This window comes from Oncorhynchus masou, chromosome 8 (assembly GCF_036934945.1).
Source record: "Oncorhynchus masou masou isolate Uvic2021 chromosome 8, UVic_Omas_1.1, whole genome shotgun sequence".
Classification (NCBI taxonomy): Eukaryota; Metazoa; Chordata; class Actinopteri; order Salmoniformes; family Salmonidae; genus Oncorhynchus; species Oncorhynchus masou.
In genome coordinates this window covers 36,406,814-36,426,097 of record NC_088219.1, presented here as the reverse complement: position 1 = coordinate 36,426,097, position 19,284 = coordinate 36,406,814, and the positions used below count along the sequence as shown (strand labels likewise).

General features: G+C 41.8%; 1 protein-coding gene across 5 annotated transcripts in view; it reads right to left on the bottom strand.

Annotated features, from left to right (window-relative positions):
* Positions 1–10,759: 10,759 nt before the first annotated feature.
* Positions 10,760–19,284, bottom strand: part of LOC135544591 (multiple C2 and transmembrane domain-containing protein 1-like) — a 56,002-nt gene continuing 47,477 nt past the window's right edge. For all 5 annotated transcript variants that reach the window (XM_064972322.1, XM_064972323.1, XM_064972324.1 and 2 more), the window contains 10 exons: positions 16,430–16,532; positions 16,162–16,263; positions 15,980–16,054; positions 15,789–15,908; positions 15,590–15,700; positions 12,376–12,429; positions 12,120–12,229; positions 11,902–12,011; positions 11,617–11,714; positions 10,760–11,247 (listed from right to left, as the gene is read on the bottom strand). In XM_064972322.1, the coding sequence (XP_064828394.1) occupies positions 11,176–11,247; positions 11,617–11,714; positions 11,902–12,011; positions 12,120–12,229; positions 12,376–12,429; positions 15,590–15,700; positions 15,789–15,908; positions 15,980–16,054; positions 16,162–16,263; positions 16,430–16,532 (955 nt within the window). In that variant the 3' untranslated portion in view covers positions 10,760–11,175. The remainder of the gene's footprint in view (positions 11,248–11,616; positions 11,715–11,901; positions 12,012–12,119; positions 12,230–12,375; positions 12,430–15,589; positions 15,701–15,788; positions 15,909–15,979; positions 16,055–16,161; positions 16,264–16,429; positions 16,533–19,284) is intronic.

The window sequence follows — 19,284 nt, the reverse complement described above, 5'->3', positions numbered from 1 at the left end:
TCCTATGTGAGGACAATCTTACTGATCTCAACCACTGGGTGGCAGAGTAACTCCCGATTCATGTGTTCAGGACTGGCATGATGTACACACCACTAGTTCCATATCAGTGGCTTCTCCTACAGTATCACCTGACTATGGAAGGCAGTGTTCTCCATCCCTGGTCCTAGAGACCCACAGGGTGTGCAGGCTTGAGCGACTCATACTTTGCAAAGTATATCAATATCAGAATGATTTATTATCACCAAAAGAAAAGACCTGTGCCATTCACTTTGAACTGGACTGTGTTTACAATCGCGGTACTGAGTAGATCCGCTTGTTTTGAGAGCTGTATGTAGCCACGGGTGCTCATATGTTCATATCCTTTGCTAGATAGTGAGTTATTAAGCCAGTTATAGATCATTTGTTGTCAGCAATGGGGGAGGGATTATTTCCTACAAGATCACAAAACGTGTACATTTCTAGACATAAAGACAGGCTTGAATAAGCTAAGTAGCCAATAGGCAGAGGATAGCATCATTTGTCTGATTCTCTGTGATAATGACATGGGAATAATAACGCCATTTATTTTTTAAAGTGGTTTCTTGCATCAAACAACACAACAACATTTTCTGAACAACTCCTTGTATGAAGGATTTAAAAAACAAAACGTGTCTGGACCAAAGAAACAGAAGTTCTACAAGACGACTCACTGCTCTCTGTACGTTAAAACAAACCTGCAGAAATGCAGACTAGGGCCAAGATGGCGCCGACAGACATTTCAGCTCTGCTTCTAACTCCTAAGCAACTTTGCAATAATGTTTGTATTTTCTTTGTGTGTTATACAAGCATTTTGCTACACCCGCAATAACATCTGCTATATGTGTATGTGACCAATATTTTGGGGATTTGATTTGACAAGCATACACAGTACACACGTATATGATCTTTGATATAAATACATACTCTTTGTTATACACATACAGAAGACACATACATTTGTATATATCTCTGTAGAAATCTTTATTTAAAAACCTTGTTATTATAACTGGCAACATAGTCCTGGAGGCTAGTGTGTGTCCCTGTGCTGATCTTGTACAGGTGTCCAGGTATCCAGGTATCTAGTCGGAGGAAAGAACACACGTCTCCAGAAGGGAATCTTTCTATTTTAACAATCCAGACCCTGTTATGTTATACCATCACCTACTATAGGTCTATGGCCACTGACAGTGCCTTGTGTCAATTTACAATGGTTGACTAAATCAGCCAGTGGTTCCCAATTCTCTCCTCAGCTGTTCCAGAGGTAATTCACTTGATTTATTTGCCAATCAACAAAATAACACTGTGGAATTTTAACAATATAATATGACTGACAAGAATAAATAAAAAAACCTGAGAAATGTTCTTTATAGAACCATTCTCTGAAAAGGTTATATAAAGATCCATAAAAAAGTACTATATAACCCCAAAAAAGGTTGAACCATAGCGGAACCCTTTTTGGTGCTGTATAGAACCTTTTTAAATGGTTCTTTATACAATAGAACCTTAGGAAAGGTTTCTTTATAGCACCATACAGGTTCCGTTTAGAACCTTATGAGCATGGTTCTTTATTGAACCTTAAAAAAGGGTTCTATATAGCACCAAAATGGGTTCCGCTGTGTTTACAACCCAAGAACCCCTATCTGGTACTATTTAGAACACATTTTTGTTGTGTGTATAACTAGGTTTCCATTCAATTGGCAACATATTTTCATGTGAATATAAAAAAAGACACGAGATCTTCAGTTTCTTGGCAATTTCTCGCATTTCAGAACAAGAGAAGACTGAAAAGACTTTCAGAAGAAAGTTCTTTGTTTCTGGCCATTTTGAGCCTGTAATCGAACCCACAAATGCTGATGCTCCAGATACACAACTCTAAAGAAGACCAGCTTTTAAGAACAACAGTTTTCAGCTGTGCGAACATAATTGCAGAAATGTTTTCTAATGATCAATTATCCTTTTAAAATGCTAAACTTGGATTAGCGAACACAACGTGCCATTGGAAAACAGTACTGATGGTTGCTTATAATGGGCCTCTGTACGCCTATGTAGATATTCCATAAAAAATCTGCCATTTCCGGCTACAATAGTCATTTACAACATTAACAAGGACATTTCTAAGTGACCCCAAACTTTTGAATGATAGTGTACATATGAGATGAATAATGTAGTATATGCAAACATTATTAAAGTGGCATTATTTAAAGTGACTAGTGATCCATTTATTAAAGTAGCCAATGATTTGAGTCAGTGTGTTTGCAGCAGCCTTTTTGAGTTAGTGATTGCTTTTTAACAGTCTGATGGCCTTGAGATAGAAGCTGTTTTTCAGTTTCTCTGTCCCAGCATTGATGCACCTGTACTGACCTCACCTTCTGGATGGTAGCCAGGTGAACAGGCAGTGGCTCGGGTGGTTGTTGTCTTTGATGATATTAGTTTGCCCCTGGTGATATGTTGTGCAGACCGCACCACCCTCGGGAGAGCCTTGCGTTTGAGGGCAGTGCAGTTGCCGTACCAGGCAGTGATACAGCCCGACAGGATGCTCTCAATTGTGCATCTGCAAAAGTTTGTCAGGGTTTTAGGTGACAAGCCACATTTCTTCAGCCACCTGAGGTTGAAGAGGCGCTGCTGCGCCTTCTTCACTACACTGTCTGAGTGGGTGAACTATTTCAGTTTCTCTGTGATGTGTATGCTGAGAAACTTTCCACCTTCTCCCCTACTGTCCCGTCGATGTGGATAGGGGGGTGCTCCCTCTACTGTTTACTGCAGTCCACGATCATCTCCTTTGTTTTGTTGACATTGGGTGAGAGGTTGTTTTCCTGACACCACACTCCAAGTGCTCTCACCTCCTCCCTGTAGGCCGTCTCGTTGTTATTGGTAATCAAGCACACTACTGTTGTGTCTTCTGAAAACTTAATGATTTTAATTTTATTTTTAATTTTATTTTACTAGGCAAGTCAGTTAAGAACAAATTCTTATTTTCAATGACGGCCTAGGAACAGTGGGTTAATAACTGCCTGTTCAGGGGCAGAATGACAGATTCGTACCTTGTCAGCTCGGGGATTCGAACTTGCAACCTTTCGGTTACTAGTCCAACGCTCTAACCACTAGGCTACCCTGCCGCCTCTGAACAGGCAGTTGGAGGCGTGCATGGCCACACAGTCATGGGTGAACAGGGAGTACAGTGGGGCCCCAGTGTTGAGGATCAGCGACGTGGAGATGTTGTTTCCTACATTCACCACCTGGGGGGCGGCCCATCAGGAAGTTCAGGACCCAGTTGCACAGGGCGGGGTTGAGACCCAGGGCCTCAAGCTTAATGATGAGCTTGGAGGGTACTATGATGTTGAATGCTGAGCTGTAGTCAATGAACAGCATTCTTACATAGGTATTCCTCTTGTCCAGATAGGATAGAGCAGTGTGCAGTGTAATGGAGATTGCATCGTCTGTGGACCTGTTGGGACGGTATGCAAACTGAAGTGGGTCTAGGGTGGCAGGTAAGGTGGAGGTCATATGATCCTTTTCTCAAAGCACTTCATGATGACAGAAGTGAATGCTACGGGGAGATAGTCATTTAGTTCAGTTATCTTTTCCTTCTTGGGTACAGGAACAATGGTGGCCATCTTGAAGCATGTAGGGACGGCAGACTGGAATAGAGAGCGAATGAATATATCCGTAAAGACACCAGCTGGTCTGCGCATGCTCTGAGGACGCGGCTAGGGATGCTGTCTGGACCAGTAGCCTTGTGAGGGTTAACACGTTTAAATGTGTTACTCACGTCGGCCACGGAAAAGGTGAGGGGGGCCCGTAGTCATTGGTAGCGGGCCACGTCAGTGACACTGTATTATCCTCAAAGTGGGCAAATAAGGTGTTTAGTTTGTCTGGAAGCAAGACGTCGGTGTCTGTGACTTGGCTGGTTGTCTTTTGTAATCCATAATTGCCTGTTGACCCTGCCACATAGGTCTTATGTCTGAGCCGTTGAATTGCGACTCCACTTTGTCCCTATACCGACATTTTGCTTGTTTGATTGCCTTGCGGAGGAAATAACTACACTGTTTATATTCGGCCATATTCCCAGTCATCTTTCCGTGGTTAAATGCGGGGGTTCGCGCTTTCAGTTTTGCGCGAATGTCGCCATCTATCCACAGTTTCTGGTTAGGGAAGGTTTTAATAGTCACAGTGGGTACAACATCTCCAATGCACTTCCTTATAAACTCACTCACCGAGTTTGCGTATACATCAATGTTATTCTCTGAGGCTGCCGTAACATTTCCCAGTCCACGTGATCAAAACAATCTTGAAGCGCAGATTCCGATTGGTCAGACCAGCGTTGAATGGTTCTAGTCTTGGGTACATCCCGTTTGAGTTTCTGCCTATAGGATGGTAGGAGCAAAATGGAGTCGTGATCAGATTTGCCGAAGGGAGGGCAGGAAAGGGCCTTGTATGCATTGCGGAAGTTAGAGTAGCAGTGATCCAGTGTATTGCCTGCGCAAGTCCTGCAATTAATATGCTGATAAAATTGTTTTGTTCTCAAATTTGCTTTGTTAAAATCCCCAGCTACAAAAAAATGAAGCCTCAGGATATTGAATTTATTATGGATTTATTATGGATAAATGAATAAACAATATCCCCATTTTAAATAGAATTGTATCGAGGTAAACTTATACTTACACTGTTTTATAAGTGATTGACAATATGAGTTCATAAGAAGGGATTGTGTGACAGGACAAGGAGTAATAAAAAGTTAATGAACACCATTCCAACTAGGCAGAAACAAATGGGTTGGGGACTGTGTAAACACATAAGGTCGTTAGCCTATGGTTGACCCAACTGAAACTTAGCTCTGGGGTTTTTAGATAAGGCAGTGAGTGCATTCCTAGGTTTGCTGTTAATTATAACTGTCAGTTCAGTGGTGATCGATAATGTTGAGGGGTCAAAAGTTATCTGGGAGTGTGTTAGTAAGTTAGAATGAACTTTTCACCTTACTTTGTCCCGGTCGAGAGGAGGGGATTCTGTTAAAGCAGTGAAATGACGTCATGATCTGTATATAAACTGCTGCGCGTGATTAAGTGGCAGCGCGCTCCGAGAATAAATTCTATTACCTATTATTGAAAGACTGGTCTGCGTCTATTTTATGCAAACAAGAAATCTTACAAATTCTCATAAAATAGATTAAGGGCTTTCAATTGATGAAAGCACATTGGCATAATTAAATTATACTAACAGATATATGGTTTCCAGTTTACATAGAGTCCAGTGAAGTTCCTTGAGGGCCGTTGTGGTATCTGCTTGCGGGGGGATATACACAGCTGTGACAAACACTGACGAGAATTATTTTGGGAGAAAATATGGTCTGCATTTGATTGTAAGGAATTCTAGGTCAGGTGAACAGAAGGACTTGAGTTCTGTATGTTGTTATGATTACACCATGAGTCGTTAATCACGAAGCATACACCCCCATCCCTCTTCTTCCCAGAGAGGTGTATTTATGTCGGCGTGAAGCATGAAGAAACCTGGTGGCTGTACCAACTCTGACAACATATCCTGAGAGAGCCATACGTCCATGAAACAGAGAATGCTACAATCTCTGATGTCTCTCTGGAAGGCAACCCTTGCCCTAATTTCGTCCACCTTGTTGTCTAGAGACTGGACATTGGCGAGTAATATTAATATACTCGTAAGCGGTGGGTGGTGTGCACACCTTCGAAGCCTGACCAGGAGGCCGCTCCGTCTACCTCTTCTGCGGCAACGTTTTTTGGGTCGGCCTCTGGGATTATATCCAATGTCCTGGGTGGTGGTCAGAACAAAGGATCGGCTTCGGGAAAGTTGTATTTCTGGTCGTATGTTGGTAAGTTGACGTCGCTCTGATATCCAATAGCTCCTTCTGGCTGTATGTAATAACACTTAACATTTTCTGGGCTAACAATGTAAGAAATGATACATAAAAAACTAAATACTGCAGTTTCCTAAGGACTCGTAGCGAGGCGACCATCTCTGTCGGTTGCCATCTTTCAATATTTGCGCATAAAAGGCGTTTCCATCGCCATTTCTTCAATAATTAACTTTACCCAACCCAAAAAGATCCCACCATGTCGAAAGAACACATGATCTCTCTGCATTTATAAAATTGTACCGAAACAACCTGTTTCCATCACAGCTGTTGTGATTTTTTTTTTTATACGATATGACTTTACTCACATAAAAACTGTAGATGTAAACGTGGTTTATGAAGCAGAGAGAACAGCACACACAGAGCCATATATTTAGATTACGTAGCGCCACCCCATTAGCAGGAAATCTTCCCACGATCCTTCCGCCTCTGAGCACACCCACAGTAAGACTCTCTATACAAATGATTTTTGCTCCAGTTACATGGTCTTTATATACTGTTTCAGGCAGACCATACAGAATTCCTTCAGCATCAGGCATTAACAGTCATAGCGGTACAACAATAATGTATGAACATGGTCTATGCAGACAGAGACAGAACATTAAACATTACAAATGTATTTCACATTCACCAACATTATCAGAGGATGATCTCATGATTTTGGCTTCAGCCAACCGAGCTCATGTTGTAAACCTGCTATAGCTCTAATGATTCTTTATTAAAACAAAGCATATACTTTTCCAGGTGTAAGTCTCTGTCCTCTTCATTTCATCAGGTACTTTTTGTGGACACCACCAACGTGTGCAGTGACCTCAGTCTATGGTAAACCTGTGGTCATAAACCTTTCACGGACGTGTTCTCCAATAAGAGCACACTGTCCGTTCACATTCAACCCATGATCAGCCAATGAATGTTTATAAACACACACATCACAGGTTAAACTCCTGATCAGGTAAAATCACATGAGAACCAGGACGAAACCTTTGATGGAGTTGATGTTAAAGAAAAAGACTATTCTTGGGATAAATGCAAATACATTGTCAACAAGCCTTTGTACTGACTTCGGGATGCGACACACACTCATGCAACACACACAATGACTATGCACTCCACATATCACATACATAAATGCCCTTTCTCACAGGTTCAGATTCATGCGAGACACTGACATTGTAAAATAACCTTTAGCATTCTAAGTTAGAATGCATTGACTCCCTAGATGATTCTGCTAGCAGTCCAAGTTCAGTCAAATCAAATCAAATTTTATTTGTCACATGCGCCGAATACAAGTGTAGACTTTACCGTGAAATGCTTACTTACAAGCCCTTAACCAACAGTGCAGTTCAAGAAGAAAATATTTACCAAGTAGACTAAAGTAAAAAGTAATAATAAAAGTAACACAATAACAAAAGCGAGTATATACAGGGGTCACCAGTACTGAGTCAGTGTCACGCCCTGGTCGAAGTATATTGTGTTTGTCTGCATTTATTTGGTCAGGCCAGGGTGTGACATGGGTTTTTGTGGTGTGTTTTGTCTTGGGGGTGTATAGCATAGTCTATGGCTGCCTGAGGCGGTTCTCAATCAGTCAGGTGATTATCGTTGTCTCTGATTGGGAACCATATTTAGGCAGCCATATTCTTTGAGTATTTCGTGGGTGATTGTTCCTGTCTCTGTGTTTGTTGTCACCAGATAGGCTGTATAGGTTTTCACGTTCCGTTTGTTGTTTTTTTGTATTGTTCGTTTTCATCTTCATTAAACATGTCTCAAGAATACCACGCTGCATTTTGGTCCGCTTCTCTTCCACCAGACGAAAGCCGTTACAGTCAGTGTGCAGGGGCTATTTGAGGTAATCTGTACATGTAGGTGGGGGGGAAGTGGCTATGGTCCTAGATTTGGTGCTCAAGTACTGCTTATCGTGCAGTAGCAGAGAAAACAAGTCTATAACTTGGGTGGCTGGAATCTGGGTGGGAAAGGTTTTGTCGTGCCCTCTTCACAACTGTCTTGGTATGGTTGGACTATGATAGTTTGCTGGTGATGTGGACACCAAGGAACTTGGGGCTGTAGTGGAGCCGTTCGAGAGTTCCAAGGATGTTAATGTGGGCCTGTTCGGCCCGCCTTTTCCTGTGGTCCACGATCAGCTCCTTGGTCTTGCTCACATTGAGGGAGACGTTGTTGTCCTGGCACCACACTGACAGTTCTCTGACCTCCTCCCTATATGCTGTCTCACCGTTGTCGGTGATCAGACCTACCACTGTTGTGTCGTCAGCAAACTTAATGATAGTGTTGGAGTCGTGTTTGGCCGCGCAGTCGTGGGAGAACAGGGAAAACAGGAGGGGACTAAGTACACACCCCTGAGGGGCTCCAGTGTTAAAGATCAGTGTGGTAGACGTGTTGTTGCCTACTCTTACCACCTGGGGGCGGCCTGTCAGCAAGTCCAGGATCCAGTTGCAGAGAGAGGTGTTTAGTCCTAGAGTCCTTAGCTTAGTGAAGAGCTTCGTGGGCACTATGGGTCTATGGTGTCCGGGAGGATGCTGTTGATGTGAGCTATGACCAGCCTTTCAAAGCACTTCATAGCTACCGACGTGCCACGGGGTGATAATTATTTAGGCAGTTTACTTTTGCTTCCTTGGGCACAGGGACTATGGTGGTCTGCTTGAATCATGTAGGTATTACAGATCGGTCAGGGAGAGGTTGAAAATGTCAGTGAAGACACTTGACAGTTGGTCCGCGCATGCTTTGAGTACACGTCCTGGTAATCCGTCTGGCCCAGCGGATTTGTGAATGTTGACCTGTTTAAAGGTTTTGTTCACATCGGCTACTGAACAGCTGGTGCTCTCGTGCATGATTCAGTGTTGCTTGCCTTGAGGCAAGCATAAAAGGTATTTAGCTCATCTAGTAGGCTCACCGGGCAGCTCGCATCTGGGTTTCTCTTTGTCGTCCGTAATAGTTTTCAAGCCCTGCCACACCTGACGAGCGTCTGAGCCGGTGTAGTAGGATTCAATCTTAATCCTGTATTGATGCTTTCCTTGTTTGATGGTTTGTCTTGAGGGCATAGCAGGATTTCTTATAAGTATCCAGATTAGTCTCCCGCTCCTTGAAAGCGGCAGCTCTAGCCTTTAGCTCGATTTTTTAAATGTACATATTTTTTTAAACCTTTGTTTAGCTAGGTAGTTCAGTTAAGACAAAGTTCTCATTTTCAATGACGACCTAGGAACAGTGGGTTAACTGCCTTGTTCTGGTGCAGAACGACAGATTTGTATCTTGTCAGCTTGGGGATTGGATCTTGCAACCTTTCGGTTACTAGTCCAACGCTCTAACCACTAGGCTACGCTGCCGCCTGATGCGGATGTTGCCTGTAATCCATGGCTACTGGTTGGGATATGTACATGCAGTCATCGATGCACTTATTGATGAAGCCGATGACTGAGGTGGTGTATTCCTCAATGCCATTGGATGATTCCTAGAACATATTCCAGTCTGTGCAAGCAAAACAGTCCTGTAGTGTAGCATCTGCGTCATCTGATCACTCCGTATTGAGCGAGTCACTAGTACTTCCTGCTTTAGTTTTTGTTTGTAAGCAGGAATCAGGAGGATATAATTATGGTTAGATTTGCCAAATGGAGGCCGGGGGAGAGCTTTGTATGCATCTCTATGTGTGGAGTAAAGGCGGTTTAGGATTGCACATGTGACATGCTGATAAAAATTGGGTAAAACTGATTTAAGTTTGCCTGCATTAAAGGCCCCGGCAACAAGAGGCGCCGCTTCTGGACAAGCATTTTCTTCTTTGCTTATGGCCTTAAAGAGTTGGTTGAGAGCGGTCTTAGTTCCAGGTTCATTTTGTGGTGGTAAATAGACGGCAACGAATAATACAGATGAGAACTCTCTTGGTAGATAGTGTGGTCTACAGCTTATTACAAGGTACTCTACCTCAGGCGAGCAATACCTCAAGACTTTAATATTAGACATTGCGCACCAGCTGTTATTGACAAAAAGACACACACCCCCACCCCTCGTTTTACCAGAGGTAGCGTCAATGTTCTGCCGGTGCATGGAAAATCCTGCTAGCTCTATATTGTCTGTATCTTCGTTCAGCCACATCTCTGTGAAACATAAGATGTTACAGTTTTTAATGTCCCGTTGGTAGGATAATCTTTATCGTAGGTCGCCAATTTTACTGTCAATTGATTGCACGTTAGCAAGAAGAATGGAAGGCAGTGGGAGTTTACTCGTTCGCCTCCGGGTTCTCAGAAGGATCCCCGATCTACGTCCCCTTTTCCGGCGTCTTTTCTTCAAGCAAAAGGCATGGATCTGGGCCTGTTCCAGTGAAAGCAGGATATCCTTCTCGTCGGACCTGTTAAAGGAAAAAGTTTCTTCCAGACTGAGGTGAGCAATCGCTTTTCTGATGTCCAGAAGTTATTTTCGGTCATAAGAGACGGTAGCAGTAACATGTACACAATAAGTTTAAAAAATAAGTTACAAAAAAATTACAAAATAGCACAATTGGTTGGGAGAATGTAAAACGTCAGCCATGTTCTTCGGGGTATTCAATGGCAGATGCTCATATAAAAAATGTGTCTGGACCAAAGAAACAGAAGAGCTTTACAAGAAGACTCACTGTTCTCTGTACGTTAAAAACAAACCTGCAGAAATTCAGACTAGGGCCAAGATGGCGCCAATAGCAACTTTGAAGTATTTCTTTCTGTTATACAAGCAGTTTGATACTCGCAAAAACATCTGCTAAATATGTGTATGTGATCAATATTTTTTTTGATTTGATTTGACAAACATACACAGTACATACGAATATGCTCTTTGATATAAATACATAATCTTCGTTATACACATACATATATTTGTATATATCTCTGTAGAAATCTTTATTAAAAACTATGTTTTTATAACTGGCAACATAGTCCTGGAGGCTAGTGTGTCCCTGTGCTGATCTTGTACAGGTGTCCAGGTATCCAGGTATCTAGTCGGAGGAAAGAACACGACTCCAGAAGGGAGTCTTTCCATTTTAAAAATTCAGTGTTTGGACCCGTTGTATAAAATGATATTGTGACCAAACAAAGAAAATGAGTAATAACACAATAACTAAAACATACAAAATAAAACTAGTACTAGTCTTAATCGTAATGATATAAAAAAATTCTATACTATTTGTTTTACAATGTTTACAGTTGCATACCCTATTTACAAAGTATGGGGGAGTTGAAAATCCCTCAGAGACAGAGTCCAGTGTGTGTGTGTGTGTGTGTGTGTGTGTGTGTTTGTGTCTAGCCAGGGTTGGTCTTCTTTCGTTTGCTGGGGCTCTGTCCTGGATCAAACTTCAGCTCCCGATACTGCATCTGTCAAATACACAGCCGGAGTTAAACACGCACACACACACACACACACACACAACTAACCTTGTGGGGATACACAATTCAAAATTGTATTTTCCCTAACCCTAAAACATAACCGTAACTCTAACCCTAGCTCCTAACTTTAAAACTAACCCTAATTCTAATCCTAGCCCTAACACTAACACTAATTCTAACCTTAACCCTAAACCTCCTAGAAATAGCATTTGACCTTGTGGGGACAAACAAAATGTCCCTAGTTTGTCAAATTGTTATTCGTTTACTATTCTTTTGGGGACTTCTGGTCCCTGTGTCCACACACACACACACACACACACACACACACACACACACACACACACACAGAGCACCTACCACTTGTACGTCTGAGGGGACTCTAGAGAGGAAGTCTAGCACCTCATTGTTTTCGATCAGGTACGGATTCCTGAGCTTCTTAGTAAACTTATTCACACCTGAGAAGAGTGGAGGGGAAGAAACCGGTCAGAAACAGGTTAGAGACGATGATAGGTATGTAATGGTCAGAACCCCAGGAGCTGACTAGCTACACGCCTCCTTGAGGCTAGCCTGCATCTTCAGTGTGGGGTCTCTAGACAGGAGACACACAAGGAGCATGGGACACACACACACACACAGACTCACCCCAGGCGAGCACAAGGTATCGCAGAGGGATGAGGTAGAGGAGGACTGTAGCCACACACAGAACAGATATGGCCAGCCAACTCAGGAAAGGCACTGTCCAGTTAAATGTACTGTAGAGAGAGAGAGAGAGAGACAGATGTTAGTGAAGACACACACACAAACTGTAGCTGTCGAAAGGCGATACACAAACACACACGCACACACACAGATTCACTCACTTCTTTATCCTCTCTCCATAGGAGGCCACGTCATCCAAGGCACTCTGTACACTGACACACACGTCCTGGAGGGCATACAGCTTATCCATGAAGCCCTTACGCTCCGAATCCTGACAGGATACGCACACGCATACAAATGTTACAGGGAAAGAAAAGGTTGCTCCTAACAACAAAATACAAAATCATGTAATTCATTTTTTACAATAATGTTTTTCCACCAGTTGCACACAAGGTTGAAGAGAAGGTCAAATGTTACCTTGTCATCTTTCTCTTCTTCCTCTTCCTCCCACTCGAACGTGGCTTCCCCTGCCTGTTGTAGGCCACATTGCCAGGACAGGGAGGAGAGAGACATTATACATACAGTGCCTTCGGAAAGAATTCAGACCCCTTGACTTTTTCCACATTTTCTTACGTTACATCCTTATTCTAAATTTGATTAAAAAACATTTTTCTCATCAATCTACACACAATACCCCATAATGACAAAGCAAAAACAGATTAGATTTTTTTGCAATTTATAAAAAATAAATAACATACAGTGCCTTGCGAAAGTATTCGGCCCCCTTGAACTTTGCGACCTTTACCCACATTTCAGGCTTCAAACATAAAGATATACAACTGTATTTTTTTGTGAAGAATCAACAACAAGTGGGACACAATCATGAAGTGGAACGACATTTATTGGATATTTCAAACTTTTTTAACAAATCAAAAACTGAAAAATTGGGCGTGCAAAATTATTCAGCCCCCTTAAGTTAATACTTTGTAGCGCCACCTTTTGCTGCGATTACAGCTGTAAGTCGCTTGGGGTATGTCTCTATCAGTTTTGCACATCGAGAGACAGAAATTTTTTCCCATTCTTCCTTGCAAAACAGCTCGAGCTCTGTGAGGTTGGATGGAGAGCATTTGTGAACAGCAGTTTTCAGTTCATTCCACAGATTCTCGATTGGATTCAGCTCTGGACTTTGACTTGGCCATTCTAACACCTGGATATGTTTATTTTTGAACCATTCCATTGTAGATTTTGCTTTATGTTTTGGATCATTGTCTTGTTGGAAGACAAATCTCCGTCCCAGTCTCAGGTCTTTTGCAGACTCCATCAGATTTTCTTCCAGAATGGTCCTGTATTTTGCTCCATCCATCTTCCCATCAATTTTAACCATCTTCCCTGTCCCTGCTGAAGAAAAGCAGGCCCAAACCATGATGCTGCCACCACCATGTTTGACAGTGGGTATGATGTGTTCAGGGTGATGAGCTGTGTTGCTTTTACGCCAAACATAACGTTTTGCATTGTTGCCAAAAAAGTTCAATTTTGGTTTCATCTGACCAGAGCACCTTCTTCCACATGTTTGGTGTGTCTCCTAGGTGGCTTGTGGCAAACTTTAAACAACACTTTTTATGGATATCTTTAAGAAATGGCTTTCTTCTTGACACTCTTCCATAAAGACCAGATTTGTGCAATATACGACTGATTGTTGTCCTATGGACAGAGTCTCCCACCTCAGCTGTAGATCTCTGCAGTTCATCCAGAGTGATCATGGGCCTCTTGGCTGCATCTCTGATCAGTCTTCTCCTTGTATGAGCTGAAAGTTTAGAGGGACGGCCAGGTCTTGGTAGATTTGCAGTGGTCTGATACTCCTTCCATTTCAATATTATCGCTTGCACAGTACTCCTTGGGATGTTTAAAGCTTGGGAAATCTTTTTGTATCCAAATCCGGCTTTAAACTTCTTCACAACAGTATCTCGGACCTGCCTGGTGTGTTCCTTGTTCTTCATGATGCTCTCTGCGCTTTTAACGGACCTCTGAGACTATCACAGTGCAGGTGCATTTATACGGAGACTTGATTACACACAGGTGGATTGTATTTATCATCATTAGTCATTTAGGTCAACATTGGATCATTCAGAGATCCTCACTGAACTTCTGGAGAGAGTTTGCTGCACTGAAAGTAAAGGGGCTGAATAATTTTGCACTTTTTCAGTTTTTGATTTGTTAAAAAAGTTTGAAATATCCAATAAATGTCGTTCCACTTCATGATTGTGTCCCACTTGTTGATTCTTCACAAAAAATAAAGATATAAAACTGTATGTTTGAAGCCTGAAATGTGGCAAAAGGTCGCAAAGTTCAAGGGGGCCGAATACTTTCGCAAGGCACTGTATCACAGTATTCAGACCCTTTACTAAGTACTTTGTTGAAACACCTTTGTCAGCGATTACATCATTGAGTCTTCTTGGGTATGACGCTACAAGCTTGGCACACCTGTATTTGGGGAGTTTCTCAAATTCTTCTCTGCAGATTCTTTCAAGGTCTGTCATGTTGGATTGGGAGCATTGTTGCCCAGCCTTTTTTCAAGTCTCACCAGAGATGTTCGTTCGGGTTTAAGTCCGGGCTCTGGCTGCGCCACTCAATGACATTTAGAGACTTGACACCTACGTTGTATTGGCTGTGTGCTTAGGTTTGTTGTCCTGTTGGAAGGTGAACCTTCGTCCCAGTCTGAGGTCCTGAGTGCTCAGGAGCAGGTTTTCATCAAGGATCTCTCTGTACTTTGCTCTGTTCATCTTTTTCTCAATCCTGACTAGTCTCCCAGTCCCTGCCACTGAAAAACATGCCCACAGCCTGATGCTGCCCCCACCATGCTTCACAGTAGGGATGGTGCCAGGTTTCCTCCAGACGTGACGCTTAGAATTCAGGCAAAAGAGTTCAATCTTGGTTTCATCAGAGAATTTTGTTTCTCATGGTCCGTGAGTCTTTAAGTGCCTTTTGGCAAACTCCAAGCGGGCTGTCATTTGCCTTTTACTGAGGAGTGGCTTCCATCTGGCCACTCTACCATAAAGGCCTAATTGGTGGATTGCGGCAGAGATGGTTGTCCTTCTGGAAGGTTCTCCCATCTCCACAGAGGAACTCTGGAGCTCTGTTAGAGTGACCATCGGGTTCTTGGTCACCTCCCTGGTTCTAAACTTCCTCCATTTAAGAATGATGGAGGCCACTGTGTTCTTGGGAACATTCAATGCTGCAGAAATTCCTTCCTTGGTTTTTGCTCTGACATGCACTGTCAGCTGTGGGACCTTATATAGACAGGTGTGTGCCGTTCCAAATAATGTCCAAACAATTGAATTTACCACAGGTGGACTCCAATCAAGTTGTAGAAACATCTCAAGGATGATCAATGGAAACAGGATGCACCTGAGCTCAATTTCGAGTCTCACATCAAAGGGTCTGAAAACATATGTAAATAAGGTATCTGTTTTTCATTTGCAAACATTTCTAAAAACCTGTTTTCGCTTTGTCATTATGGAATATTGTGTGTAGATTGAAGAGGATTTAATATATATATATATATATATAATCCATTTAATAAAAAGGCTGTAACGTAACAAAATGTGGAAAAAGTCAAGGGGTCTGAGTACTTTCTGAAGGCACTGTTGAGATAACATTATAGAAACACACTACACAGAACCACAGCACTCACCGTGTCTCCTGACTCCCTGCCTGCAGTGATGAAGTAATTCCACGTCAACAGCAGCAGCAGAGCTCCAGGCACCATATAGAGCTCAAAGTTCCACACTACTACCACAAAGAACTGAGAGAGAAAGGGAGAGATGATTACTTTAATTGGACGAGGCCCGTAGACCTTAATATCAAAGTGTGTGTGTGTGTGTGTTTCCTACCAGGAAGGCACTGATGCTCCTCTGAGGTGACTCCCACTCAAAGCAGCTGTTAATGAAGGTTCCAATGTTTATCACGAACAAGATGCACCTCTTCACTCGGTTAAAGTTCTGCTGGAGCAACTAGAACGAAAAACACACAGGGTCATCATCATCATCATCACCGGCTGTAAAACACACACTCGCACACTTACATGTTTAGACACTTTGGGTTCTTCCTCAATGTACTTCTGCTCTGGTGGAACTATCGTCCTCAAGCCTGCCTTCACCTGAGGACGACAGGAATCACAACCCCCAAAGGGAGTGGAAGAAACATGTCAGGTGAGAGGAAGCAAAGGATGGTTCAGGAAAGAGAAGGTGAATAGAGTAAACTCACAGTGCTGTAGATGACGTCAGACTCTAGGTAGATGAGTCCTTTAGTTGGTCCGGTCATCTCCTTATTCTTCAATACATAACCCTTCTGTTCTCCATTCTGGATCTGTGCGAGAGAGGAAGGGAGGGAGAGTGAAAGAGGGTAAGAGCAGGCTATGTGTCTTTCTTTGCATTCCTAAGAAGGATGTGTGCTGGAGTTGCGCAGCACTCACTCACTCACTCACTCACTCACTCACTCACTCACTCACTCACTCACTCACTCACTCACTCACATGTAACAGTGGGATGGCCACTTTGCCCAAGAAGTCAGCGCTCCTGTCTCGGTCTTCATCAAACACTGTCACCTCCAACACAGAGTGGATGTCCTTCACATTACTGAGAGGGAGGAGGTGGATTAGAGGAAGAGGAGGATGGGGAAGGAAGGAGGGAACAGAGTAGTGGGAAGGAGAGGGATAGGAAGGCAGGGAGGGAGGGAAACAGAAAGGAGGCTGTTACAGATAAAGGTCTTTATTGGGTTGGAGACTGAGGGGCAAAGTTGAAAGGAATAGAGAAAGGGATACAAAGAGGGTGGATATAAATTGATGAAAGAGAGGAGAGGCAGGTATTTAAAGATGGAAAGAAAGAGGAAGAGAGAGATGGATAGACTAAATATATAGAAGGAAAAAGGAGAGAGAGGGATATACTGTAAATAGATAGAAGGAAAAATGGAGAGAGAGGGATATACTATAAATAGATAGAGGGATATACTATAAATAGATAGAGGGATAGACTGTAAATAGAGACAGGGATATACTGTAAATAGATAGAGGGATAGACTGTAAATAGAGACAGGGATATACTGTAAATAGATAGAGGGATAGACTGTAAATAGAGAGAGGGATAGACTGTAAATAGATAGAGGGATATACTGTAAATAGATAGAGGGATATACTGTAAATAGATGGAGGGATAGACTGTAAATAGATGGAAGGAAAAAGGGAGAGATAGAGGGATATATTGTAAATAGATAGAGGGATAGACTGTAAATAGATAGAGGGATATACTGTAAATAGATAGAGGGATATACTGTAAATAGAGAGAGGGATATACTGTAAATAGATAGAGGGATAGACTGTAAATAGATGGAGGGATAGACTGTAAATAGATGGAGGGATATACTGTAAATAGATAGAGGGATATACTGTAAATAGATGGAGGGATAGACTGTAAATAGAGACAGGGATATACTGTAAATAGAGAGAGGGATATACTGTAAATAGAGAGAGGGATAGACTGTAAATAGATAGAGGGATATACTGTAAATAGATAGAGGGATATACTGTAAATAGATGGAGGGATAGACTGTAAATAGATGGAGGGATATACTGTAAATAGATGGAGGGATAGACTGTAAATAGAGAGAGGGATATACTGTAAATAGATGGAGGGATATACTGTAAATAGATAGAGGGATATACTGTAAATAGATGGAGGGATATACTGTAAATAGATAGAGGGATAGACTGTAAATAGAGAGAGGGATATACTGTAAATAGATGGAGGGATATACTGTAAATAGAGAGAGGGATATACTGTAAATAGATGGAGGGATAGACTGTAAATAGATGGAGGGATATACTGTAAATAGATGGAGGGATAGACTGTAAATAGATGGAGGGATATACTGTAAATAGATAGAGGGATATACTGTAAATAGATGGAGGGATATACTGTAAATAGATAGAGGGATAGACTGTAAATAGATAGAGGGATATACTGTAAATAGATGGAGGGATATACTGTAAATAGATGGAGGGATAGACTGTAAATAGATAGAGGGATAGACTGTAAATAGATAGAGGGATATACTGTAAATAGATAGAGGGATATACTGTAAATAGATGGAGGGATAGACTGTAAATAGATGGAGGGATATACTGTAAATAGATGGAGGGATATACTGTAAATAGATGGAGGGATATACTGTAAATAGATGGAGGGATAGACTGTAAATAGATAGAGGGATATACTGTAAATAGATGGAGGGATATACTGTAAATAGATGGAGGGATAGACTGTAAATAGATGGAGGGATATACTGTAAATAGATGGAGGGATAGACTGTAAATAGATAGAGGGATAGACTGTAAATAGATAGAGGGATATACTGTAAATAGATGGAGGGATATACTGTAAATAGATGGAGGGATAGACTGTAAATAGATGGAGGGATATACTGTAAATAGATGGAGGGATAGACTGTAAATAGATAGAGGGATAGACTGTAAATAGAGACAGGGATATACTGTAAATAGAGAGAGGGATATACTGTAAATAGAGAGAGGGATAGACTGTAAATAGATAGAGGGATATACTGTAAATAGATAGAGGGATATACTGTAAATAGATGGAGGGATAGACTGTAAATAGATGGAAGGAAAAAGGGAGAGATAGAGGGATATATTGTAAATAGATAGAGGGATAGACTGTAAATAGAGAGAGGGATATACTGTAAATAGATAGAGGGATAGACTGTAAATAGATGGAGGGATATACTGTAAATAGATGGAGGGATAGACTGTAAATAGATGGAGGGATAGACTGTAAATAGATGGAGGGATATATTGTAAATAGAGAGAGGGATAGACTGTAAATAGATGGAGGGATATACTGTAAATAGATGGAGGGATAGACTGTAAATAGATGGAGGGATATACTGTAAATAGATGGAGGGATAGACTGTAAATAGATAGAGGGATAGACTGTAAATAGATGGAGGGATATACTGTAAATAGATGGAGGGATAGACTGTAAATAGATGGAGGGATATACTGTAAATAGATGGAGGGATAGACTGTAAATAGATGGAGGGATAGACTGTAAATAGATGGAGGGATATACTGTAAATAGATAGAGGGATATACTGTAAATAGATAGAGGGATATACTGTAAATAGATAGAGGGATATATTGTAAATAGATGGAAGGAAAAAGGGAGAGATAGAGGGATATATTGTAAATAGATAGAGGGATATACTGTAAATAGATAGAGGGATATACTGTAAATAGAGAGAGGGATATACTGTAAATAGATAGAAGGAAAAAGGGAGAGATAGAAGGATATATTGTAAATAGATAGAGGGATATAC